This window comes from Phocoena sinus, chromosome 1, assembly GCF_008692025.1.
Source record: "Phocoena sinus isolate mPhoSin1 chromosome 1, mPhoSin1.pri, whole genome shotgun sequence".
Taxonomy (NCBI): Eukaryota; Metazoa; Chordata; class Mammalia; order Artiodactyla; family Phocoenidae; genus Phocoena; species Phocoena sinus.
In genome coordinates this window covers 61,316,982-61,343,389 of record NC_045763.1, presented here as the reverse complement: position 1 = coordinate 61,343,389, position 26,408 = coordinate 61,316,982, and the positions used below count along the sequence as shown (strand labels likewise).

Below are 26,408 nucleotides of genomic sequence, written 5' to 3'. Positions count from 1 at the left end.
TCACACAGGATCCCCACTTCAAGTCAACCTGCCCACGGCTTCCCTAGGCCAACAGCCTCTAATCGGGGCATACTTGAAGACTTCTCTTTTTACACTACAAAGCTTTTTCATTCTTCTGTCTGCCTTTGTTTTTCTTAGCTTTTTTTTTTTTTTTTTTAACATTTATGACAGTGATTTAATGTTATTCATTTAAAAGTCATCTAACAGTTTTAAATTCGGAAATTTTTGTTTCTCATCCACATTAACAGGCATTAAAATTTCTGCAATTCCTATGCTCTGCCTTCCTTTGAGTCTGCCAAAAAACAAGTGACAGTAGCTGACTCCCTTGTAAGCTTAGAATAAATAGCCTTTTCTTTTCTTATTCAAATGGTCATTTGTTTATCCTTACAGCCTTAAGGTACAGAAATGGCAAGAAATCAAGTCTTCCAGAAACCACAGTGGGGTATAACCAGCCTCAAAATGCTGCTACCTACAGAGACAGAATTTCCAGGGTCCACACACATAATTCAGAAATGCACAATACATAAGAATATGTATTTGTATGTATTCTCCTCCTACCCAGCACTATTATTAATCGAGTTCAATGATAGGTTCCCCCCGCCCCAGCCATGCCCTTGGGCATGCAGGATCTTAGTTCCCCAAACAGGGATCAAACCATGCCCCCTGAAATGGAAGCATGGAGTCTTAACCACTGGACCACCAGGGAAGTCCCAATGATAGGATATTTTTACACTGAAACAAATGGTGATAGCAAATGTGACTGAAAGCCTTTAGTACAAACAATTTAAAAAATCCAATTATTTTGACTTACGATGTAGTGACAATAACTTGCTGATTATGCTTCTAGCTATGGAAGTATTTCTTCCTTTAGCCTCAACAAATTTATTGTTTCAGATAAAAATATAAGAAGTAATATTTCTCTATAAAAGTGGCTTTTGACCTGCCCCGTACAGATTTTATAACTAATGTGCAAACACTAAGATTTGAGCATGAAAATTACACAATTGAATTTATAAAAATTAAGTGGCTGAGACCTCTAAGAGTTGGGAATTAAAAGGGCCCAGGAATACAATTTAATGCCACATAGTACAGAAATATCACAATGGGATACATTTGATAATAAGATTTATTTTTTAAAAAAATAGTAAGTACAACCTTAAATCAGTAAAATTTCACAGACTTTTCAGATATTTGATTTTTGGCTTATGGTAATTAAGTGTAAACCATTGCTTTGAGTGCTGTTTTCAACAATATACAAAATCACCCTTGATTTAAGAACATTCATTTAATAATTTAAATTCCTCAGAAAACATGAAAAATGAAATGCCATTAGATTGTAAACATGATCAATATAAATCTTAAGCTTGAAAAAAAGAACACAATCCCCAATAGCAGCACAAATCTCACCTCCTTCAGAGGCAAATGTATATCCAAATTAACAAAAAGATCTTAACAGAATTGACTTGTCAATTACAATAAGGGAAAGAGGAAACTTTTTAACAGGAATGATACCAGGAAGATTACAGTTGTGAAAGGTAATAAAGTCCCTTAAAATTTTCACTTGAAAACTCTGCAAAGGCTCATTAATGGTCCATTCAACTATTCAGAAGTTTTGATCTTTTTGCAGGAAGCAACCTCTAATAGCAGTTCTGGAATGCTAGTTGTGACTTGCATTTGGAGAGTGCTGTGTTAACAGTGCACAAGAAAAATATGTTATTAAACCTTCAGGCAAAGACTTCACCTCCTCCAAGAATTCTTTTCTGAAGACTACATTCTTTTAAATCTGCATTTCGACTGATTTCCCTATACATTTATACACCCTGTATATTGTAATAAGAAAAGAGAAAACGTTTACAGTCCACTCTATAAACATAGTGAGGCCACTCTATAAACATAGTGACCCGCCGCTCCCAAGATTAAGCGTGCGCGCATGCGCGCGCACACACACACACACACACACACACACACACACACACACAAATAAAACTTACTGCTGCCTTCAAAGCTTGATCTAGATCATCCAGTAGGTCTTGTTTATCCTCTAAGCCCACAGAGAGTCGAATCAGTGTGTCACTAATTCCAAGGACTTCTCTGTCGCTCTTAGGCACTGAAGCATGGGTCATGATTGCCCTGAAAGGAAGAATGAGCAAAATTTTGATCACTATATTGTAGCAGGGGGATGCATGTTTCTATCTCATAAATTGCAACTATTTTCAAAATTTTTCTACTCTCAATATCAAATGCTTCATACACCTACAATGTTTTGCAGGCAAAAAATTAAGGAATTGTGCAAATTATCATTTCTAGTCATGATTTTAAATGAACACAAAGATCTTTTATTGTTTTCATACCATCAGTAAGGTATACTCAATCGGACACTGAAGGTGCCAGTCAAATGCTTCATACACCTACAATGTTTCGCAGGCAAAAAATTAAGGAATTGTGCAAATTATCATTTCTAGTCATGATTTTAAATGAACACAAAGATCTTTTATTGTTTTCATACCATCAGTAAGGTATACTCAATCGGACACTGAAGGTGCCAGTCAAACACCCCCATGCAGGAGGGGAAGACATAGCCTCCAGTGTGTGGATTTTAACACCAACCTGAATGAGGCCTTGGCCAGAAGTCATACACCCCATGACCAACCAGCTGCACTTATAAGAGGCCTCTTGGATCAAGAGCTGGTCAGAATTAATTCCATCTGGATCAAAGGATCAATCCAGAACTGGACCTTCTGAGGCAGATCAGGGAAAGACAACCTACGATCACTGGTAGCAATCACTAAGCATTAGGAATTAATTCCAACACATAACTCATGACACAGAGTCCTCAGAGGATGTTCAAGATCACGTAGCAACTCATCGTCATTGTCAGCATGGGTAAGGGTAGACCACCTACTATGGTTCAGGCTCTATAGTAAGAATTGGGAAACCAAGAAGAATGAGATATTTTCCTTAGGTAACAAAGCAGGAGCTAAACACTATGACAATTCACAAAACAGAACAGTCTACATCAAATACCAAACAAGTATGGACAATAAAGAACTGCCGGAGTTCAGAGGAGGGAGAATCTCTGTGGGCTGAGGCATCACGGAGGGGAGGCTTATATAGTCTTAGGGAGCACTTAGATGTACACTGCCCACAACATTCCACCATCCCCTTCCACCACCAGCAGAAGGAATCACTTTCTCCTATCTACTTCAGGCCCATGGAAAGAAAATCTGAGTTGTATCCAGAGTAAATGAATATCTTCTTTGATCACTCTAATGAAGTTTTACATGCAAACATCCTCCTTAAAATGTTCTGACTTTTTAGGCTCTTAATTCCTTAAAAGAGAGTGAATGTGTAGAAATAAGAACTTAGGCTTCTGGGACCAATAGACTTGGGTATGATTCTCAGCCCCTCCACATACTGGCTGTGTTGGGCTTGTAAAAGTTACCTGTCCTCAGTCAATTTCCTTATCTCAGTACACTGTTATCCACATTTTACAATCGAGAAAACTGAAATTGAGAGTGGATAAGTAAGTTTTCTAAGGTCACCAAGTTAACACACGTTGTTAGGCTGGGAGACCAACCCAGTACATGTCGGCTCAGCTTCCTCCCCGCTGACTGCAATGCTGCACTGGTTGCAGCGTTGTTGGGAGACACAGAATGAGGGTGATAAAACAGACAAGCTCTGACCTAAATTTATTCTTCCACTGGCACTGGGGTTAGCGCCTAGCTGGAGCTCCTAAGGGCCAAGCAACTTTAAACCACATCCCTAAATAAATCAAGCGAGGTCTACTTTTAAGAGAGCCTTAAAGTAATATACATTGCATTACTACGAAAAATAAACCAATTTCATATGCTGAGTGTGCCCTCTTGTGCATCCAGACTTATTAGCAAGCATTTTCCTGAAAGACTAACAAAAACCTCTATGGCTTATCTTAATTATTTGAATCATTATTTGGGCTTCATTTTTTTTTTTTTTTTAAGATTATGAAATTGCCTGACTCTCCGCATGAACTATAAACTACTAAACCAGGGCAGGAAATGTGCCTAAATGTTAGTAATCCCTGACATTCCTCTGCACATAGTTATTTCAGAAATGTTCATGAAGGGCTTCCCTGGTGGCGCAGTGGTTGAGAGTCCGCCTGCCGATGCAGGGGACGCGGGTTCGTGCCCCGGTCGGGGAAGATCCCACATGCCACGGAGCAGCCTGCGCGCCTGGAGCCTGTGCTCCGCAGCGGGAGAGGCCACAGCGGTGGGAGGCCCGCGTACCGCAAAAAAAAAAAAAAAGAAATGTTCATGAAAATTAAAACATAGAAACATACCATGCATTTAATACAGTTGAAAATTAATAGGTAATGATATTGATTTATCCCTGTAATAATTATAATATATGGTCATAGAAACGTAAAAAGAAAAACAGGATGTAGCTCAGGAATGCTTGCTGGGACAGATAATCATTAAATAATAATCATTATTTTAATTATTAATACTATTTTATGGATGAAAAGATTGAAGCACAAAGGTTAAGAGATTGATGTTCTTAAATCCAGATCGAGGCTGCTTTAAACACTCGGCTCACAGTTTCTGATGCAAAGCCTCAAGAGTGAAGTTGCTAACATATTCCTGTGTGACATTTGATTCATCAGCAAAACTTTCTGAACCGTTGTTTCCTTGTCTGTAATATAAGCTGTTGGACTCCCTGATCTTAGGCTGTTTTGTGTTCTATTATCCTCTGGTGCTTTGATAAAATTAGATGAATTGGTTGGGTCAGTTAATGAAGGGTCAGGAATACAGTTGAATTTTGGGTTTATGTCACAGATGACACAGAGCCATTTACCCTACAGAAAACAGAAAACAAACAGACTTGATGGTAACTAGCAGGGCTCTCCTCTGATAAATAAGAGTATGGAGGGTTTTTTTTTTTAATCAGAAACACATTCTCAATTTCCCCTGGAGTCTTAAAATCAGCCCTTCTGGTACAAAGTCTCCAACCTCCCTTCCAGAGCAGAGTAGAGTAGAACAAGTGGCCCTGGTTCGGAGGTCAGAGAATTACTGCTGGAATCTCCTTCAGGCAAATAGGAAAAAAACAAAATTGGGGAGGACGCAGCTTACTGTTTAGTAGCCCCCATTAGATTTTTATCAGGGTCTCCATTCTATGGAGTTAGAGTCCATTCCAACTAGATAGTGTCATGCTGCTCTTATTGCTAAATATCTTGAATGATCCCTGATTTTATCCTACTCCTTTTCCAAACAATCATTACAGCTGAAATCGAAGTTAAAATACTGAGAAAAACAGAAATACTTACGGATGCTCAGCAAGACTTTCATATCCTCCTAAGCTCTCAGCCAGCGTAAATAGCTGTGGCAAAGAAAATATTAATATAGATCTTCTACTAAAATAAAAATACTAAAATCTAAAAATAAATGTTGTTGATAAAATGGCCTCGGGACGGGGGATGGAAAATGGTGCAATTATGAATAAACTACAAATTGGATAAAAACTTGGAGAAAAAATCAGAATAAAATCTATAACAATGATTTCACCAGACTTTTTTTTAAATTAATTAATTTATTTATTTTACTTATTTTGGCTGCATTGGGTCTTTGTTGCTGTGCGTGGGCTTTCTCTAGCTGCGGCGAGAGGGGGCTACTCTTCATTGCAGTGCACAGGCTTCTCATTGTGGTGGCTTCTCTTGCTGTGGAGCACGGGCTCTAGACACATGGGCTTCAGTAGTTGTGGCTCACGGGCTCTAGAGCACAGGCTTAGTAGTTGTGGCGCACGGCCTTAGTTGCTCCACGGCATGTGGTATCTTCCCAGCCTAGGGCTCGAACCTGTGTCCCCTGCATTGGCAGGCAGATTCTTAACCACTGCACCACCAGGGAAGCCCCAATTAGACATATTATGTGCTAACTTTTAAAACATTAAAAGTTGATCGGTACTTCCCTGGTGGCACAGTGGTTAAGACTCCACGCTCCCAATGCAGGGGGCCCACGTTCGATCCCTGGCCAGGGAACTAGATCCCACATGCACGCCACAGCTAAGAGTTCATGTGCCACAACTAAGGAGACAGTGAGCCGCAACTAAGGAGCCCACATGCTGCAACTAAGGAGCAGATGAAGATCAACTAAGGAGCCCTTGAGACACAAGGAAGGAGCCCGCCTGCCACAACTAATAAAAGGAGCCCACGTGCCACAACTAAGGAGCCAATGAGGCACAACTAAGGAGTCCTTGAGCTGCAACTAAGACCCAGCACAATAACATGAGCTCTAAAACCTCAGAATTATTACACTTGAGACCTAGCTCTGCGGTTACCCTTTAAATAAAAATCTCTAAATGTCTATCAAGTTATACAAATTTACTCATTAATATGTATCACTCACTAAATTAATACATCTATTTAACCCCTTCCTAGGGAAGAAGGGAAAAAAACTTGGTTGTTGTATTTAGTGTTATAGTGTCATAGAATTTCACAACATATTAAAAATTCTTCTCACAACTGTGTTAAATCAAATGTGCACAACTATATTTCTGATTTTAGAAGTGGACAAATTTTAGAACCAATAGAACTTTGACTAATCCAGAAGCATCCTTTTCTTTAGATCTGTAGTATTTAAAACTCAGTCTTAAATACATTACTGCATGAGCTCAAAGTAAGCCCAAAGTATGGAGTTACACAGGTCTCTCTCCCAGGGCCCCTGAGAGCCTCCTGCCTCTGTGAACATTAGGCAAAGGCCTCCCTTCCGTCACTCCAGGCAGATGCAACCTGGGTGGTGCAGGGATTAGAAAGCCATTCCTAGGCTGGATTTCAGAACAGTCTTTGGGCATTGCAGTGACCACACACTACTGCGGTTTCACATAATACTTCATTTGAAAAGACGGTTCACTTTAAATTTAAAAACCAATGGATTAGAACATTCTGTCTCTCTCAAATGGACGGCAGTGTCTGCAGAGTTAAATAAGTTAAGTAAGCAGATTCATATATCTGCTACTGCATCACTCTTGTTTCAAGTGATTTTCCAACCCAAAGCATTTCATGACAAAGAGGCTTGTGGGTGTGAACTCCAGGTACAACAACATTAATATGAGTCAGGTGGAAGTGAGAAATAATGACTATAATAATGTTATAAGAAGGTCTTAACGTCTACAGTTTAAAAAACTAGTTTGAAAGTTTACCTTTAGGTTCTTGAGGAAAGTCTCAGCATGTTGAAGGGAGCCCTTGATATAAAAGGTGATCATCCCTGGGCAACCTGTGCACTGACGCTTTGCCAGCTCATGCTGAGGATGAGAGGGCAGTCCTGTAGTCATAAGGTATAATGAATGTCTTATTTTAGAGTCAAACATGTAATTTCAGAACAACAACAAAATCACCATTTGCTTAAGTCAACTGCAAATAAGCCTAATAATGAGCTTTATGCCATGTTGACATCTGACCTCTTGTTCTGGTCCCTGTCTATCTCTCTAGCTTCATTTTGACCTATCTTTTCTGGTCTCTCCTTGCTCTAGCCATGCCAGCTTTCTTTACACCAGTGGCACCATACTCTTTTTCATCTTGGGACTTTTGCACATGCTGTCCCTTTAACCTGGAACATTCTCTCCACTGACTGCCCCCTTCCCTCTGTTAATTATATCCTCTGTAATTTTTTTGCTTAATGTCTGTCTTATCCACCAGACTAACTCCATGAGGAGAAAGCTATTTCTTTTATTAATAATTGGATCCTAGTTCTGAGTACAAGGCCTGGCCCATGGTTGGCTTTAATAAACACTTATGGAAAAAATCTGAAATGTCTTGTCCATGACCTTTTAACAAATGCTACCCATTCCTCAGGGCACAGCCCAAAACTTTTCTCCCTTCCTCCATTCAAAATGCACACCAGTCAACAGCTCTATACCTAGTGTACATATTAGGGCATTTAATCTCATATGTATTTCTGCCTTGCCTTATCTAAATTCCTTAAGGGCAGGGATCAAGCCTAATTCTCCTTTACACCCAAGACTACATGGATGCACACCTCAAAAGGGTTTAAAAGAACTATTTACTTAAGACGACCAGACCACAATTAAAAAGTCTGGTAAAATAAATTCAAAGAGTAACATGTAAGTCTGCTAACTCACATGAGCATTTCTAGATGTTGTAAAGGTGAAGAAATTCCAAAAAAAAGTAATAGAATTTTGGGGGAGTTTTGGTACCAAGTATCAAGTCTCAATCTATATCAGATAAAAGTTAGAGCTAATGCAGAATATCAGACTGATAAGATTACCAGCAAATTACTGGAAAGTACAAGGTTGCAATCCTGGAACAGGTATACACAAACCTTCAAGCTAAAGACAGGAACATGAAATATGTAAGATTAATTTTTTAACATCCAAGCAACCACTAGACTATAGACAACTCTAGGCCAGAGATCATGTCCATCTTCTTTACCATCAGACCCACCAAAAAGCCTGACACACAGACACACAAAAAGCTCAATAAGTGAACATAAAAATACATGAAAGCACCTAACTTACAAACAAATGTTACATAAACAGGATGCATAGGATAACACTTAAAATCCTAGTGTAAGCATATGTGCTTAGAAAGCAGATTAACATACCGGGATAAATAACCTTTTCTACCCAAGGATTCGACTCCAAAAACTGAGCAACTTCCATTCCATTTTCGAAATGCTTCTCCATGCGGATTTGTAGAGTCTTCAGACCTCGATTGCAGAGGTAACAGTCAATAGGAGATGGAACTGCTCCAAGAGCTGCAAAATGAACATGTCCTGGATTAGTCTGAAGGTGACGAGGCACCCAGAAAATCCTCCCACTGCTCTTTTTCATTATAGTGACTCTGAGAAGTTAGCTATAAAGCTCAATGTTTGAGTTTTAGTGGGAAAAATTAATATATCAAATTAGAAACATGAGAATGAAGCATAAAACATGCTTAGTGGGGGGCTTCCCTGGTGGCGCAGTGGTTGAGAGTCCGCCTGCCGATGCAGGGGATACGGGTTCGTGCCCCGGTGTGGGAGGATCCCACATGCCGCGGAGCGGCTGGGCCCGTGAGCCATGGCCACTGAGCCTGCGCATCCGGAGCCTGTTGCTCCGCAACGGGAGAGGCCACAACAGTGAGAGGCCCGCGTACCGCAAAAAAAAAAAAAAAAAAAAAAAAAAAAAAAAAAACATGCTTAGTGAAATGGGCTTTAAAACGAGAGGGGAAGGCTTCCCTGGTGGCACAGTGGTTAAGAATCCACCTGCCAATGCAGAGGACACGGGTTCGAGCCCTGGTCTGGGAAGATCCCACATGTCGTGGAGCAACTAAGCCCGTGAGCCACAACTACTGAGCCAGAGTGCCACAACTACTGAAGCCCACGTGCCTAGAACCCGTGCTCTGCAACAAGAGAAGCCACTGCAATTAGAAGTCCACGCACCGCTACAAAGAGTAGCCCCTGCTCACCGCAACTAGAGAAGGCCCACGCGAAGCAACTAAGACTCAATGCAGCCAAAAATAAATAAATAAATTTATTTTTTAAAAAATGAGAGGGAAAATGAATTATCCTGAAAATTAAGTACAAATACAATGATATGAACTTTTCAAATATGAGCATCAATAATCTTTTCTATGATTTTAATGAAAGGATATAGTTTAATCCTGTATTTCTTTGACAGAGTATTATAATACACAGAGAAAATAGCAGCTCAGCTCCTATTATTTCTGAGTGTTCTACCAATATTCTATTTAGCTTTTGTCTAAAGCAGCCTGTGATTTCCCATGCCTCCAGGATACGTGCCTCAGTCCTTTTTTTTTTGTAAATGAATTTATCAAGAAATAAATTTTGGTTTCCTTCCTCAGTGCCCCCTTTTGCTACCCAACATGTATTCCCTGGAAGGGGATTTTTATTCCTAATTATGTTTGTATCTTATCTTTCTGTCAAATCACAGTGGTTAAATCAAGTCTCTTTCAATAAACCCTTCTCCATACCTGAGATAAAAAAAAATCTAAACAGAAAACAGACGTTTAGACACCTGTTGAAAAATATAAGTTTATATGTTAAGTGCCATTTAAAAGTTATCATCATTTCAGATATAAAAGGTATAGTATAAGAAAGCCATCATTCCAAATGGTTAAAAAAAAGACAAAAGAATCCATTAAGTCATAAAACTAAAAATTCACTTGAGGGACTTCCTTGGTGGTCCAGTGGTTAAGACTCCATGCTTCCAATGCAAGGGGTGCAGGTTTGATCCCTGGTCAGGGAACTAAGATCCTACGTGATGCTCGGTGGGACAGAAAAAAACAAATATTTACTTGAGCTTTACCAAATTATGATCAAAATTAACATGGCTTTGAAAAATAACAAAACATATCTCTTGGTCATGTTGTAAAGCCCTATTATGTTATAACTGTATTTTTATAACCCAATTTTTCTTTCCTCTAAAAAATCAGAATTTTTCCCACTATTTCTCATTTCTTCCTAAATTAGTGGAATGCTATCACTTCACAGCACTTAGTGGAAATACAAATATCAAAATGTAATCACTTTGACAGCATAAGGGGAAATTTGGGTTTTTAAATACTTACAATTTTGCAAGAATCGGAGCCTATTATGAAGCCTCTCAGAATTAAGTGACACTAAGCCCATCACAACATCACTGTGGCCTAAAAAAAACAAAACAAAAACAAAAAACTTTAAGTTAAAAACAACATATGTTTATTCCTCAGCTTATAATTTCTAAAATGTGACTTTCACTTGAAAAAACTCTGGGAAAAATCCCTATAGAATCAGTTTAAATAAACTTCAGCAAAAGCTATACCTTAAACAATAAAATTAAAATCATGTAAAAATTAAATGTTTCTTTTTAAGCTATCAGCAGGATAAAAATATAACATTTATAGTAAATTTTAATCCTCTGCTGTTAAATCATGAGCATAGTTTTGTCTGCTATAAATGAAGTCCTATATTTAATCAAAGTATTTTCTTACTTTCTACCTGAGTCACAGAGAAAACCTGAATAATAGAAGTAAAGGGATAAAAGGATAAAGTCTTATGCTACTTTCATCTATTGATGGAAAAGAACATTCTAAGTGAAGACTGTCTTACCATTCATATATTTTGTTGCTGAATACATACAAATATCAGCTCCCAGAGCCAAAGGCCGCTGAAAAGAATAAAAGGTTTTTATTCCAAATGGGAAATCACTTGAAAATATGCTTCATTGCCTGCCTATTTATTATTGTAAATTCCATTCCTATTCTAACTTTTAAAAATACGCACATCTTAAAATTTCCAGGAACTCTGGTATTATCTTTCCCTTTCCTCCCTCACACCAAATAAAAATACAAAGTATTAGAACCAGTATTAAATCCAAAGGCACAAATTTTCTGGAAATAGCAGATAAACTCAGGTCAACAGGTCTTCTGAACTTGTTTCTTTAGAACAGTTGCTGACTAGCCCCTAAATTTATTACCTTTAGCAGAGATGTTGGCATTTTATGACTCAGTAAACACAGAATAGTTGACACAAAGATTTAGCAATTGTTCTGTCAAGTAAGTATAAAAGTGATTTGCTTAGGTTTTTAATCATTAAAACCTTACAATGTATGCTGTGGTTATTTATCGATTTGCCATGATCTTGACTCTTAATTACTCTTTTATTATACTAGTTTTGTCAAGTATAAAATCACTTATAAGGAAATTTGTTTAGATTGTTTTCCCTCACTGAACTTTCCTGCAAAGTAATTCTTTAGTCTTAGATGTCTTTGTTTACGGTGAAAATTAAACTAATAATCAACTTATTCACTAAATAATGTAATATCAACATCTTTCCATTTAAATTTCCTTTAAAATAAAGTGTGTGTGTGCGTGCACACGCGCATGTGTGTGTGTGTGTGTGTGTGTGTGTGTGTTTAACCTCCCTAGCTGGGGGCTATGGGACTTTTCATTTAGGGTTTCAAAAATAGGACATTTTAAGTGTGGTATTCCTCAAAGCACTCTCTACATATGTGTTTGCTCATCTCTAAAGTGATGAGTCAAACTAGATGTTGTGTGAGGTCTCTTCCAGTGCTAACATTCTGTAAACTCTATGGTCAAAAGGAAAAATAAAAACCAATAACTAACAACTGTTGATGCCATTATGCTCCAAGAATCATGAGTTACTTTACATAACCCAGTGAAGCATTGTTCAAAATACTTTACCTAACTCAATAAAATCAGTATGTTTATGACTAATTGTACAGATGGGGAAAAGGGACTAAGAAAAATAAAATAGATCACTCAGATTTTAAAAATTGGTAGGACAGGACTCAGACTACCGGAATTCAGAGGTTCTACGTGGAAACTTTATGCTTGTATGTCCATTTTGCCTTTTGTGAGACTTATAAAAGATCAAGAAGACAAAAGACAGGAAAGACAGAACATACCCACTTTTCATGAGTGTAAAATAATGAGAGGATCTTTTCAGAAGATTTGCTTTGTGGAACCAAATGTGGTTCCACATTTGGTTTGTGGTTGCCTAGGGACACTGTGATTCTGATTAATTCAACTGGAATGAATCCAGACTGAAATGAAGCAAATTGCAGTCCCCGGCATGAGGAATGTGATGTGGGCTTCAGAAAGGTGGAAAAACTGGACCTATTTTCGTGACAACAATAGGAGAAAAAGGGCCAGGCCTGATGAGTAACCTGGGCAGGCCCAGCTAAAATGATTCATGCGATCTCTTTGGGAATATACAGGACTCATGATGACTCAGCTAGAGCAATCCTATGCTATAATAACTGCCCTACTGTAAGTGGTAGATGGGGTAAGGAGTTGGGATAAAGACTCCAAGAGTGAAAATCACCTGGGACAAATAGATGATTCCAGGAGATTTTCACTTGGAAACAGACTGCCTTACTTGATATAAGAATCAGCTGGAGCTTCCCTGGTGGCGCAGTGGTTGAGAGTGTGCCTGCCGATGCAGGGGACACGAGTTCGTGCCCCGGTCCGGGAAGATCCCAGCCATGGAGCGGCTGGGCCCGTGAGCCACGGCTGCTGAGCCTGCGCGTCCGGAGCCTGTGCTCCGCGACGGGAGAGGCCACAACAGTGAGAGGCCCGCGTACCAGAAAAAAAAAAAAAGAATCAGCTGAAGCTATATCATGAGCCAAAGGTAGATGACACATGAAGCCATCTGAACACATTGTAGCCGGGAAATGTGTTTCAGGAAAGGAAGGTAAAACATGGTAGTGCCTTCCGAATAAAATGGAGTAAGGTGAAGAACAGCTTTGTGCAGACTCCTAGGGAGTCAGCCAACTTCAGGGACCCAGAACAGAAGCAGGGAATATAAACAATTGAGCTTGTAACATCTGCCTAATTGAAGAGTTGGAGAAAATGAGCTCGGGTTTCAGGAGCTCTGCAGAATAAAGGTGAACTACAGGAGGTGTAATAAGAATGACCACAGGATACAGACAAAAAGGAAATAGCAGGGAGATGGTAACTCCTAATAAAGAAAGGAAACAGAGTTAGGTTACTCAGAGGAAAGAAAAGGAGAACGTGTGGGGAAAAGGCAGACAACCAGTCAATTATAGAGAGATCCCAAGATGATCTACCAAAAGGAGCAAAGCAGAAAAGAAGAATCTGGAAAAATGTACAAGAAAAGAAAGAAAGGAATTGCGGATGAATGGGAGGGTTTGAGTGGGGAAGAGATGTATGTAGAGGACAGGCAGGAAAAGAGATAGTCTAAAAGGAGCACTGTAAAGGAGCTGTACTCACAGATACAAGGTGAAACATGGAGTAGAAATTCATGATACAAATAAGGTAAAGATATAGAGGGCAGGGCATGGTCTTTGAAGCACTGAGGGAAGACAAACTAGAAAGAGGGAAGACAAATGGAGAAATAATGTGTGATGTACACTGAGATGTCATTGAGTATAGCTTTTCTCTTCCTTTTATTCGAAAAGTTAGCCAGGTTTAAATATATATAAAATAATATAACTGACCTGGAACCAAAACATAAACATTGAAACCCCTACTATGTGTAAGGCACTGACATATACAATCATATAATACGGCCAGGTCTTCAGAGAGTTTGCACAGTTAATTAAGACAACATTTAAAACACACAAAGTCCCACACAACATATTAACGTAGTGTTGAAAAGATATTAACTAATGGTAGGAAAGATCCAATTTTAATTCTTTGTCTAATCAATAGTTATAAGCAGATTTCATGTAATTTAATGTAAACAAGTCCTTCCTCTCCTAATTACAGGTACCTGTGTAGTCTACTAATCATGCCAAAAATATTATTTTCATTTACCTGGAAATATGCCGACATAAAAGTGTTATCCACGACCAAAATAATGTCTCCATGTTTATGGACAGTATGTGCACAGGCTTCAATGTCAATCATCTTCAAGATAGGGTTTGTGGGAGTTTCAATCCAAACAAGCTAAAACAATTCAGTAAATGACAATAGTTTGTAAAAACACACTGCCAAACATCTATCTCATATACTGTAACCATCTGGGAGGCTACATTGGAAGACCATAGATGATGAAGTTTAAAGGTTTGAATCTGAATCCCAGCCCCATGAATTTCTAAGAAGTCATCATAGGTAAGTAACTAACCCTGTACGTTCTTCCAATTTTTTATCTATACAATAGGATTGATAATATTTACCTTATACAGTTGTTGTAAGGATCAAATGAGATAGTGTACATATAAGCAGAAAAGCATTCAAGTTAATTATTGTAATTATTTTCCATTAAAAAGAGGATGAATTCCAAAGAGATAGTTCAATGTCTGGGAATTTTGTTCTCAAAGATAAATAACATAGGTCGTCTAAGTTTACATTCTGGAATTTTCAGTAAAGAGAACTATCTCTATGACGCCAAAAATATCCTGAATAGTAACTTAACGCCAGATGCACTAGAACCTACAAAATAAGTCCCCAGAACTTGAAGAAGAGAATGGGTTTTAGAGTGAGGAAGAAAAGTGACACACACAACAGAAAACCTGGCCACAGCTCACTTAAGAGACAGTATCATATTTATCTGTCTATTCAAAAACCAAGCACAATCCAGGCGCATCATGGATGTTTGATAGTTATAGAAAAGACCAAAGAAAAGAATTCTGTTTGTTAAACAAGCTGCCACTGTATTGATTGACATTATCTACAGCTTTCTTTTTAAAAGGATTAATGGTTCTTTTTTCTATGTAAATGAACAAGTGGTCTGGTTTAACTCTCTTCCTACTCTAGAGTTTTAGTGTAGAAAAGACATGGTAGTTAAAATAATGCATATTCTACAAGAACAGAATTATTTAAGAACATATAAAACTTTATTTCTGGGTAATAATTTATTATTCTCATTCATAATAAAAATTAATTAAAATAAAAATAAGTAAATAAATACAAAGTAGATTTTACATAGACTTAAAAAATCTACTTCAAATGATGAGGCAGACATTTCAGGGGGAAAAATGTATTAATTCAAGTTGGTAAAGAGGCACTATATAAAGTTCTATTGACAAGAATTAATATACACACAATATGCTTTCCTCCCTTAGAAAGACTCAGACCAGCTATTTTAATAAGAATCTTTTCTCCCAAGCAAGAAAACAAACAAAAAACAACAACAACAACAAAAAAAAACAAGTTCCTTTAAAAACAAGCCTTAATCACTCAAAGCTCACCCTGGTGTTAATCTTCAAAGTAACTTGTGTGAGAAAAGTTTTTCATTTTTTAGCATTCACTGCAACATAATCTTGAGTACAATTCAAACCTTTTAATCATTAGCAAAAAGTTGGAAAAGGCTGATACTTATAAAAGGCACTGGTCCTTCTTTTCCCCATGCAGAATTTCAATGAAGTCCCAAGAAAGAATATCACATATGCCATTCATTCCAGCACAAAACACCTTCCGGTGGCATACAATCTTCCCAGGATGGAAGCTAAAGACTGCTTGTGGCTCATTCTCTGTTTCTATCATTTTGCTGAAGTATCCCTTAGAACCCTTAAAACTATGCTTAGGGTTTGGGGGCTTCCTTACAAGCTTCCTTTTCTGTAACCCAAACTCTGTGGTGACTTTTGTTACCAATACTAGCTTGGTAATGCAGTTAAGAATTGTCTGCTTTTGCTAACAAATTTTTTAACAGTCATCATGTATTGGGTACTGTAATAAGCATTTCATACGCCTTATCTCATTTAGTTCACACAATCACCTTTCAATAAGGCAGGTACAATTGTCCCCATTTTGCAAATGAAAAAAAATGAGACTTTGGTTAAATAATTTGCCCATGATAATACACCAACCATGATACAGAATTAGAATTTGAATCCCACTACAGAATGCACGCACCTAACCATTATGCTATACTACACAGAAGTCAGACGTATCCTAATCTTGATGGTTTCCAATGGCTTCCAGTAAAATTTGTTATTCAGATTTAAATTATTTCCTCAAGCAAACAGAAATGATGAAAACAAAACATCACAGGGAAAACAAACAAACTGAAAACTGAGTTACCTTGGTTTCTGGAGTAATAGCTTCCTCTAACAATTTGGTTTTTGAACAATCAACAAAAGAAATCTTTAATCCAAATTCAGTTGCCACCTGCCTGAAGTACCTGTTTGTACCTGAGGCAGAAGAGAATCAGATAAAATGAAAAGAAAACTGTATTAGGAAATATTAATTCCTTAAAAGTATAAACACTTAAAAAATATAAGGAAGTGTCAATCACCAATAAAGAAACAACTAAAAGCAATTCTACTTTGCTTGAATAGTTTGACCTTCTCGTATACTAAAGAATATAAGGCTTAAATTTTAAACTAAAAATCAAAGTCAAATAAAATACACTTGATACCCACACCAAGTTGTGTGAAGCAAAAAATGTTTCTTAAAATACACAATCTCTACTCTTCAAACATGAAGTGGCATGCTTCCTGAAATATCAATATCTTTTTAAGACAATTCCTTCCTACTACTCAAATCTAAAATAAATGAACTGGGACTTCCCTGGTGGTCCAGTGGTTAAGACCCCAGGCTCCCAATACAGGGGGCCCAGGTTCGATCACTGGTCAAAGAACTAGATCCCACATGCCACAACTAAGACCCAGCGCCACTAAATAAATAAATAAATAAATAAATAAATAAATAAATAAAATTTAAAAAATAAAATAAATGAATCAATGCCAATGAAATAGTCAAAATAAAATTTCAAACTGATTATACTTTGGTAAGAGAAAAGAATTGGTTTTTATCCTTTGTTCTTTCTCAATCTTTTTGTTATGCAGTTCTGAAATCTTTAGTAGACAAATGAGACAATGTAAATCAAACTACTAGAGTTTTACAGTGAAAGAAGATAAATCATTCAACTTAGAATGGCTTCTTTTAAAAAAACGGTTCTGGATTTGATGTATATATATGCAAATTTAAAGAAAAATTTGCTGTTATTGATAGTGAACCAAAAAAGAAAAAGAAAATTATCATCAAAGATATACTGGAGGGACTTCCCTGGTGGTGCAGTGGTTGAGAGTCCACCTGCTGATGCAGGGGACACGGGTTCATGCCCCAGTCTGGGAGGATACCACATGTCGCAGAGCGGCTGGGTCCGTGAGCCATGGCTGCTGGGCCTGCGTGTCCGGAGCCTGTGCTCCACAACAGAAGAGGCCACAACAGTGAGAGGCCTGCATACCCCAAAAAAAAAAAAAAAAAAAAAAAAAAAGATATACTGGAGGGACTTCCCTGGTGGTGCAGTGGTTAAGAATCTGCCTGCCAATGCAGGGGACAAGGGTTTGATTCCTGGTCCGGGAAGATCCCACATGCTGTGGAGAAACTAAGCCCATGCACCGCAACTACTGAGCCTGTGCTCTAGAGCCTGCGTGCTTCAACTACTGAAGCCTGTGCACCTAGAGCCCGTGCTCCGCAACAAGAAGCCACGGCAGTGAGAAGCCCGTGCACAGCAACAGAGAATAGCCCCTGCTCTCCTCAACTAGAGAAAGCCCACAGGCAGCAAGGAAGACCCAATGCAGCCAATAAATAAATAAATACATTTATTTTTTAAAAAAAGATATACTGGACTTTTGGTAGACTGATCCTAGGTAATATGAGATAGAAAAAAAATGTAAAGAATTGTTAAAAAATCAACAGCAATTTTCAAGATTTTGTACCTATATTTACCAAAAGGTTTTTATAATACATTATAATAGTAATGAAAAATTTGATTTTTCTATAATTTCAATTCATCAGACTATCATAGGGTACGATGATAAAATATAAAGCATTTTGCAAATTTCTGAGAGGGATAAAATGATTACTAAGAGTAAGTCTCTTTCTTCAAAGAACTTACAGATTTAACTTTTTGTTCAAATAGGAGATAGATAAAATGATAATAATATTCCATAAATCACATTTTAATTATTTGGAAGCATTTGGTATATATGTATAATATACTTACAAAATTTTTTGCTGTTGTTTTGAACACAAAAATCAGTCTTACTTAAAGGTAAGGGCAACTTGTCTTCCTTACCTTCCCACTTACCACTTTATATAACTAGCATTTAAACAATTTGGAATGAAAGTTCTTAAATTTGTATCCATGGATAGGTTTCAAGGGGTAAGGGTTCTTGGACAGGAGCCTTATCATTTTAAAATTAAAATGATAAACGTTGGGTATAGTCTTAAGTACATTTTTTGGAAAGAGGTCTATAGCTTTCAACAGCTTTTCAGAAGCTTCCCTAAAAAAGAAACGCAGGGGGTGGGGTGGTTAAGGGTTGGGTAGAGTTAAGCCCTTTGAGAATGACTTGGGTTATAGACCATCTTCACTGGAGGTAAAAATTTTTAATGACACTAGAACACTCTCTCTTTAAACACTATCTTCTCTAGAGTAGAATATATCTGGGATAAGCTCATTCCAGCTGCTTAAATAAAATTATTATTAAACAATCTCTCTTATAAGCAAGTTCTGGAGCATAGACCCTAAGTGTTTATGCTCCTCCTTTATCAAGTGTGAACCAGCATAGAGTTGTTCACCATATTTTGAAAAGATAATCAATAGTCAATAATCCTGGTAGCACTGTTAATATAATTCAGGACCCATTTTATTGTCTTTCAAATATCAGCTGAAACAACATGAATGAGAGAGGTCACCTACCTCCATACACATCATCCATACAAATAATTTGGTCTCCTGCTTTTAAGAGATGGGTAACAGTCACAGTGGCTGCTAAACCTGAAGCAAAGGCCAAACCTAAGGTAAAAACCAAGTTAGAGTAAACCAAAATGTCAGAACTATAGGTTAAAAACACCTACAGTATTTAGTTGCATTACTTTATATCCCTCTCTCTGCTGACTGAAAGACAACTGTCACTACTGAGTCACCAGAAATCCCCTGATTAATACCATTACAAAATCCCCCTTTCTATTTCAAAAATAAAATATCTTTAAAATAAAAATACTTAATTCTGCTTTCGTTATAACATTTCTCTGAAAAGCTTCAAAGAAATAATTCTTTACAAAATTCGGAGACAAAAGACCAATTGCCAATTAAATTACATTTTAAAAGTATCAAACTCTAAAGAAATTTCAAACTTGAGGAATAGAGCTAAGATATGATTCATCCATTAACTATATGGATATGCAGTTGAGAAAATATTTTAACAAAACTCACAATCAGACCTGATAAATTTAATAAATTTTATTTTTTTTAATTTTTTTAATGTGGATTCTCTTTAAACACATGTGATCCTGAATCTCATATTGAACAAAAATAGTGAAACTGAATAATAAAAAAATAACTGGCATTGTACACATTAAACACTGTAAAGAAAAATATCCTGATAAAATATCAGTGTATCACCTTGATGATAAAAATCACTTGTGACCAGTAGATGGGATATCCAATTAACTTGGAAAATGTAATTTTTGCAAAGTTTTTTCAGAAAAGTTGAGGTTGACATTGCAGTTCTCTACTAAGCAGATCTGTGGTCCAACAATGAATTCTGACCTTTAAATCCCATTCAAAACAACCGTGTTTTCTGGAGCCCACCTGAAAAAAGTGTCTGGCATATGAACTCTCAGCCTTTATAATTTCTGTGGGAAATAATATTCCCCACACATTACTAAATTTAAGAAATTTAGTGTTTAAAAAACTCCCCCTCTCATCCGAAACAAAAGAAACTCCCCCAATCCCAAACAAACACCAAAGCTCATATTAACATTTCTGATTCCTACACTCTTGCTGTGAGAAAACTCCTAAGACTCTCCTTTTTTAAATTCACGATTCTGCCCTCATTTAGTATCATTTGTATAAAAAGTACAAAGATGATTTAACAGCCATCCACTCCCTTCACAGAAGAAATTCAAGTTTTGAGGAGTTAATCCCTAATCTCCCAAAGCACAGTATCAAGGGTACCTGGCTATTGCAAATGTTCCTTGGTGCTACTCTCAGGCACAAAATAGCAGGTGAATGAACCAGAGTATAAGAAAGCTTATATTCTCATAGGTGGTATTATAAAACTTAGTTAATTTGTATCTATTTATACTGACAGCTTCAGACGAAGAGTACGTTTACATGAATTCTAAGTGGCAAATTCTGCCATTTTGCCTCTCTTCATATTTATTTTCACCTTATAATTACACATATACATATGAAGTCAGCTGTAGGACCTCAAGCAGATAATTCAATGTCATAAAAAAAATACGAGTTTTGAACTAGCTAATCCTTATTTCTTTCCAATTCTACATTCTGTGCCTCTATAATTTTTTCTATACAAATAAGAATGGATTCTAGATTTTACAAACTTTGAAATGAAAATCACTTACTGTACTTAGCCCCATCCAGTGCTGCCACTGCTTTTTCCAAGCAATTCCTGGTGGGATTTCCAGAACGGCTGTACTCAAAACCCTGAAGGAAAGAAGTTAGAATTCATCCTAAGAGATTTAAATTTATTATCAGAGTCTTAACATAGACATTTCCTCAACTACAGGTCCATCCTGCCATGCCTTTCTGTTATTTATCTATTACATGTCTTGCCATTAGACAGAAGCATCACTGTTGTGGCCGTAGTGGTATGGAGAGGCCCTGAAGTCAGCCAAACTGGGTTAGAATTCTGTGTCTGCCACTTATGAGCTACATGCCAGTAGGTTAGTTACTTAATATTTACCAGAGTCAATCTCCATACCTTTAAAATGGGAATAAAATACAGATATCTACTTCATAAAATTGATGTGAAGATAAAATGAGATAAGTTCTCTGCATGATGCCTGGCATGTGCTAACCACTAGATAAATGGTGGTTTTTATGTCAGAGTCACCTCTACCCATTAATCTAGGGATATTAGGAAACAGGAACCACCTGAACCAACAGAGTAAACCTATTTCTAACCTGCACTTCATTTCCTAAAAAAATAAGTGTTGTGAGCTCTGTTTAGCATCCAACAGGAAGCTATGAACAGATCTTACAAATGCTCGAAGTTCAGATCTTAGCTCTACAAAAGCAACTCAAAAAAGAGAGTAATTCTCGGCAAAACAGCTCTATACAACCCCTTGTTAAATTTTGCATTATATTCCTTTTACATGTATGACACTATACTAGCTGAATTCATCCAGTCATTTTATTTGATTTATTTAGTTTTATTGAGGTATAGTTGATGTACAATATTACATAAGTTTCATGCGTACAGCATAGTGATTCACAATTTTTAGAGGTTATATTCCATTTGTAGTCATTATAAAATATTGGCTATATTCCCTGTGCCGTACTATATATTCTTGTAGCTTATTTATTTCATATAGTAGTTTGTACCTCTTAATCCCCTACCTTAACCTCCCTCCCCCCTTCCCTCTCCCTACTAGTAACCACTAGTTTGTTCTCTGTGAGTCTGTTTTTTTGTTGTTGTTGTTATATTCACTAGTTACTTGTATTTCTTAGATTCCACATATAAGTGATATCATACAGTATTTGTCAGTCTCTGTCTGTATCTAGTCATTTTATTTAATCCTCACAATCTGCTCTAAAGAAAGTAAAGCCAAATGTTACAGGGAATGTCAGTGCCAGAATTCAAAGCCAGGACTGAAACACTCACTAAAAATCCTATACATAGTTTTTTCCTCCTGCCCCACATAGCACATAACAAAACACAACCACTCTTTACACCTGTTTCTGATTCAGGAGCTCCCAGTATTAGAGATAGATATAGATATGGCTATAGATATAGATATTTAAGTTTTGTTGCATTTTTTGTCCCTTGTTTTTGACAAACCGAGTAGACATTTTATAGGGCTCCAGGATATCCTCATTACTGGCCACCATCACCTCCTTGATGTGACCTGCAGCTGTACTCCAGACAGAAAAAAAAGTTTAGATTCATGTAGCTATTGCCATGGAAAGGTAGTCCATGTCTCCCTAAATATTCACTGCAGAGATTTAACTTTGTGGTTGGGGAGGGGTGTGGGGGGAGAAGCATATTTCAGTGCCAATTCTCACTCTCATTCATTCAATGACTTTCCAAATGGAAGTGGAGAATTAGATGTTTCTCATGCAGCTCCTCAAATTCTCTTCAGTGCTCTTAACTGACATGTTAAAGATATTAAGAGGAGTTTGTGGATTTTACCATCCCTGCTGGCTCTCTGAAAACATTTAATTGTTAATATCACAGCTAAATTATTAACTTTTGCACTAAATGCTAAAGCTTGGGCAGCTACACATTCACAAAGCCCTACACAAGGAAAAAACTTGAAGACAGGTTGTGTACACATTTTGATTACAAAATATAGTAGCTAGAAGTATCCTAAGCCAGTTGTAGAAATGCCCTTAGAACTCTACTTCACAAAACAAAGGGCCACGTCTAAAAGAATTTTCCTCAACTTATATAACATAACACACTAAAGAGGTGTTTGAAGTATAATCAAGGTTTTGGATCTACAAAGTGTATTCAATTACAGTTGACACTTGAACAACTCCTGGGTTAGGGCACCGACCCCCTGCTCAGTGGAAAATCCATGTACAACTTATAGTCAGCCCTCCATATCCGAGGTTCCTCCATATCTGTGGTTTATGTCCCCAAATTCAACCAACTGCAGATTATTCAGCACTGTAGTATTTACTATTGAAAAAGATCAACATATAAGTGGACCTGCACAGTTCAAACCCCTGTTGTTCAAGGGTCAACTGTAATTTCTTCTGGACCTCAGCAACTTTTAAATACTCCAAGATCCATCAAGTATGCTACCAAAAAAGGAAAAGCTATGTAATTAACACAGAGGCCTATCTCATCTATGACTCTGGGTAGGTTCCTTTTCTATAAAAAGTACATAATACCTGTCTTGCTCTCTAACCTGGTTGTTGTCCAGATCAAACAGAAAAAGTGCAAATATGAACACCATGAAATAGCAAACTACTGAGCAGTTATAATGTACAATGCAGCTTAACATACATATCAACAACTTATGTGGTAGGTACTATTATTAACCCATTTACACAGGATCAACCTGAGGCTCAAGATAAGTCAAGTAACTTGCTCAAGACCACCTGGCTAAAAAGAGGTGGTATCAGAATTCAAACCTAGGTCCTCTGACTACATGATTTAAGCTCTTAGTTACTAAACCACAATGATGCAATGGGTTAGATTATTGCTAGCATTACTGTAGTATAGCACAGGATAGACTAATGCCCAAGAGTGGGTGGGGTTCCAGAGCAGTACTGCACTGGAATCCCAGCTCTACTACTTACTAGCCATGTGGCCTTTGCATTGATACTTATCCCCAAACCTCAGGTTTTTCATGAGAGAAATAAGAACCTAGTTCATACTAGAATTGCTGTAAGGATTATCTGAGGCAATATATGTAATACACATGATAGAATGTAACTATGAATCTGGCTCAATGGCTATTAATAACTACTGGAATAATATTGGGAGTTAATAGCTACTGGGAATAATCTTGATTCCAGGTGAGTTATGAGACTCTTAATTTTTTTCTTAGTTGACTCCTTACTATATCTTTACAATTTTTGTTGCTAAAGGTAACTTAAGGAAGTTATGACACTCAGTTTTGAACTGCAAATTTGCCAAAATCACATGAATATCTGTCCAAATCTATAGGGCATGTTGGACAAAGTGTTCCTTCCAGTCCTGCTTATCAAAAGAAATGCTTATCAAAAGAAATATGATCATTGAACCATTCAATACAAACCTTTATTACAAGGAGGTTTACAGCTGTAGTAAACATCATTCCTGATATACACAAATTAAACCTCACAAATTACTTGCGTGCCTTCTTAATTTATAAGCCATCTCTCTTTTACCGCCCAACACTGGACCGCCCCAGACAGACCCAGCTCACCAAGTGCCGGCCAGGAGCCCCTTGCTTGAACGTGGTGGACAGTGAGATGGGAGGCACTACAGCCTGGGAAGTCCATTGCTCTGGTTCCTGGCCCACATGGATGGCCTGCGTAGCGAAATGTTGGAACCTAGGCAGGAAACCGTGTGGGGAAGCGTCTTTTTCCTGCATGCTGATCTGCGAAGGAAGGTGAGAGTTAAAGGGCAAGGAAGATAAAACTATGAAACTGGTGAGTCGGGGCTTGAAAAAGACACCGAAGAATTAGGCGAAAGAGGTAAAGGTATGCCCAGCAGGGTGACCAGCGGCGAGCGCACAAAAGCCGGACTGTAGCTGAGACTCTATTAGCGGGCCGGGAGCTTTGCTTCACCTCGGGGCGGAACCACCGCGACCCAATGAACGCAGGCCCCTACGCGGTCCCTGCTCCTCATTGGCCGGCAGCGGAGGCGTCGCCCGGAGCGTCGCCGCCAACCCTCTGGCACAGGACTTGGAGTGAAGCCGGAGTCCCTGGGCCCCTTGGTTGGTCCCTGCTGGTGAAATTCCTGAGTCCCGGCCCAAGGGAAGCTTCACTGCTGGCTCCTGTGAGCCACCCAGGCGTCTGTGTGACCTCAGACCGGAGGTTCGCCAGAGATGTGCAAATAAACTGCCTTGACACTGAAACCGAGTAACCTGTAAACAGGCCACGCAAATATCCTCCTCTTACCGTAGCCCTTGCCCCAACCCCTCCCACCTCCACCAACCACCCTTTGTCCTGAGGGCGGTTCTGACGGACGAAGCGACAAAGTGGAGATCGGTGACGAAAACTGTGGCCCAAGCTGCCAAATGGGCAGCTTGGATTCTCATTAACTGAGGGCAGCCTGCCTTTGAAACAACGAACTCTGTAATGACCCAGTAATTATGTTGATTGAAACAGGAGTGAGGGTCATATTTTTCTTAGGTAATAGTAGAGCTACTGTGATAAGGATCTCTAAGCAGGATTCCGGCAGCTTCCTAAGAGCTATTCAAACGACTTTTTTCAAGCATCATTATCTTCTTTTGAAGTACCCAGAGAGACTCTCCCTGATGAAAAAATATATATATATAGTGTGTATGTCTTTGAAAAACTTATTGGAGCCTCAAATCCTTACATAAAATGCCTTGTTACGCAGTTGACAGCAACATCCCCGTAGGAAAAAGGAAGCAGTCCCGTGTCACAATTTATTCACCTGTATCCAGAGCCCTACTCTCACAAGGAGCACTCCTTTAAAACAGACAACAAAAATCTCCTTGTTCCCTAAACAATACAGACTTGACCTATTTACTATTGTGACTATTTTCTAGGACTAGGGTTAGGAATACTTCTGTTCCTGCAGAGTGTTAACTAAATATCTGAAAATTTATTAAACCATTTAAGAAAGAAGAGAATACAGAATAAACGGCTCTTAAAATTACAGGACTGAGGCAACTGGCTTTTCAAATTAACTACCAGGACACAGCCATTAAGCACTAGGGCAACAGAGCCTAAGGACCTGCAAACTTTTAGAAACCTAGCAAAATTTTTAGCCCTGTGGGGAAAATGGATGGACTCCAAAACACTAATAGATATTACTGTATATTTAATTAATATTTTCTGTTAAAAAATAACATATCGGGCTTCCCTGGTGGCGCAGTGGTTGAGAGTCCGCCTGCCGATGCAGGGGACACGGGTTCGTGCCCCGGTCCAGGAAAATGCTACATGCCACGGAGCGGCTAGGCCCGTGAGCCATGGCCACTGAGCCTGTGCGTCCGGAGCCTGTGCTCCGCAACAAGAGGGGCCACAGCAGTGAGAGGCCCGCGTACCGCGAAAAAAAACAAAAAACAAAAAACAAAAGCATATCAACTGCAACTCATCTCAAGATATATATATATATATATAGCTGTACATGGGTATGTTTTTATATAATATGGTGCTTAGGGACCCAGAGGGTCTAAAACAGTCCTAATTAGTTTATCTCCTAATATTTGTGAGCAAACACTGAGTTGCATGAATAGGGATATTTTATTTAGTATTACCATAACAAAAGATTCTTTTAAAAATGACACTGGACTTCCCTGGTTGCACAGTGGTTAAGAATCCACCTGCTAATGCAGGGGACATGGGTTCGATCCC

General features: G+C 38.1%; 1 protein-coding gene across 3 annotated transcripts; it reads right to left on the bottom strand.

Moving 5' to 3' along the window:
- Nucleotides 1-1,108: 1,108 nt before the first annotated feature.
- Nucleotides 1,109-24,623, bottom strand: CTH (cystathionine gamma-lyase). 3 transcript variants are annotated; one of them, XR_004346649.1, is made up of 12 exons: nucleotides 24,287-24,612; nucleotides 20,768-20,849; nucleotides 19,098-19,193; nucleotides 16,472-16,581; nucleotides 14,264-14,395; nucleotides 11,073-11,130; nucleotides 10,553-10,630; nucleotides 8,589-8,741; nucleotides 7,168-7,289; nucleotides 5,300-5,352; nucleotides 1,992-2,915; nucleotides 1,109-1,684 (listed from the first exon to the last, which is right to left on the bottom strand). XR_004346649.1 is itself a non-coding variant. In XM_032610977.1 (12 exons), exons 1-12 carry the CDS (start codon nucleotides 24,452-24,454, stop codon nucleotides 1,658-1,660), a joined length of 1,218 nt encoding a protein of 405 aa, XP_032466868.1. In that variant the 5' UTR covers nucleotides 24,455-24,623; the 3' UTR covers nucleotides 1,109-1,657. The 3 variants fall into 3 exon arrangements, 2 of the variants coding, with proteins under 2 accessions (XP_032466868.1, XP_032466859.1); XM_032610977.1 differs by having other exon boundaries at nucleotides 1,992-2,130; nucleotides 24,287-24,623; XM_032610968.1 differs by having other exon boundaries at nucleotides 1,109-2,130.
- Nucleotides 24,624-26,408: the final 1,785 nt, after the last annotated feature.

What these genes read in the sequence shown, in the direction of transcription:
- CTH (XM_032610968.1), bottom strand. Translation starts at nt 24,454, where the DNA reads ATGCAGGAAAAAGACGCTTCCCCACACGGTTTCCTGCCTAGGTTCCAA. An exon ending in TTATGTCGGCATATTTCCAG is followed by an intron (nt 11,131 to 14,263) that starts GTAAATGAAAAT and finishes TATTCTTTTCAG; the next exon opens with CGGCCTTTGGCTCTGGGAGC. An exon ending in GAAAGTCTTGCTGAGCATCC is followed by an intron (nt 2,131 to 5,299) that starts GTAAGTATTTCT and finishes TCTTCCTTTCAG; the next exon opens with GGCAATCATGACCCATGCTT.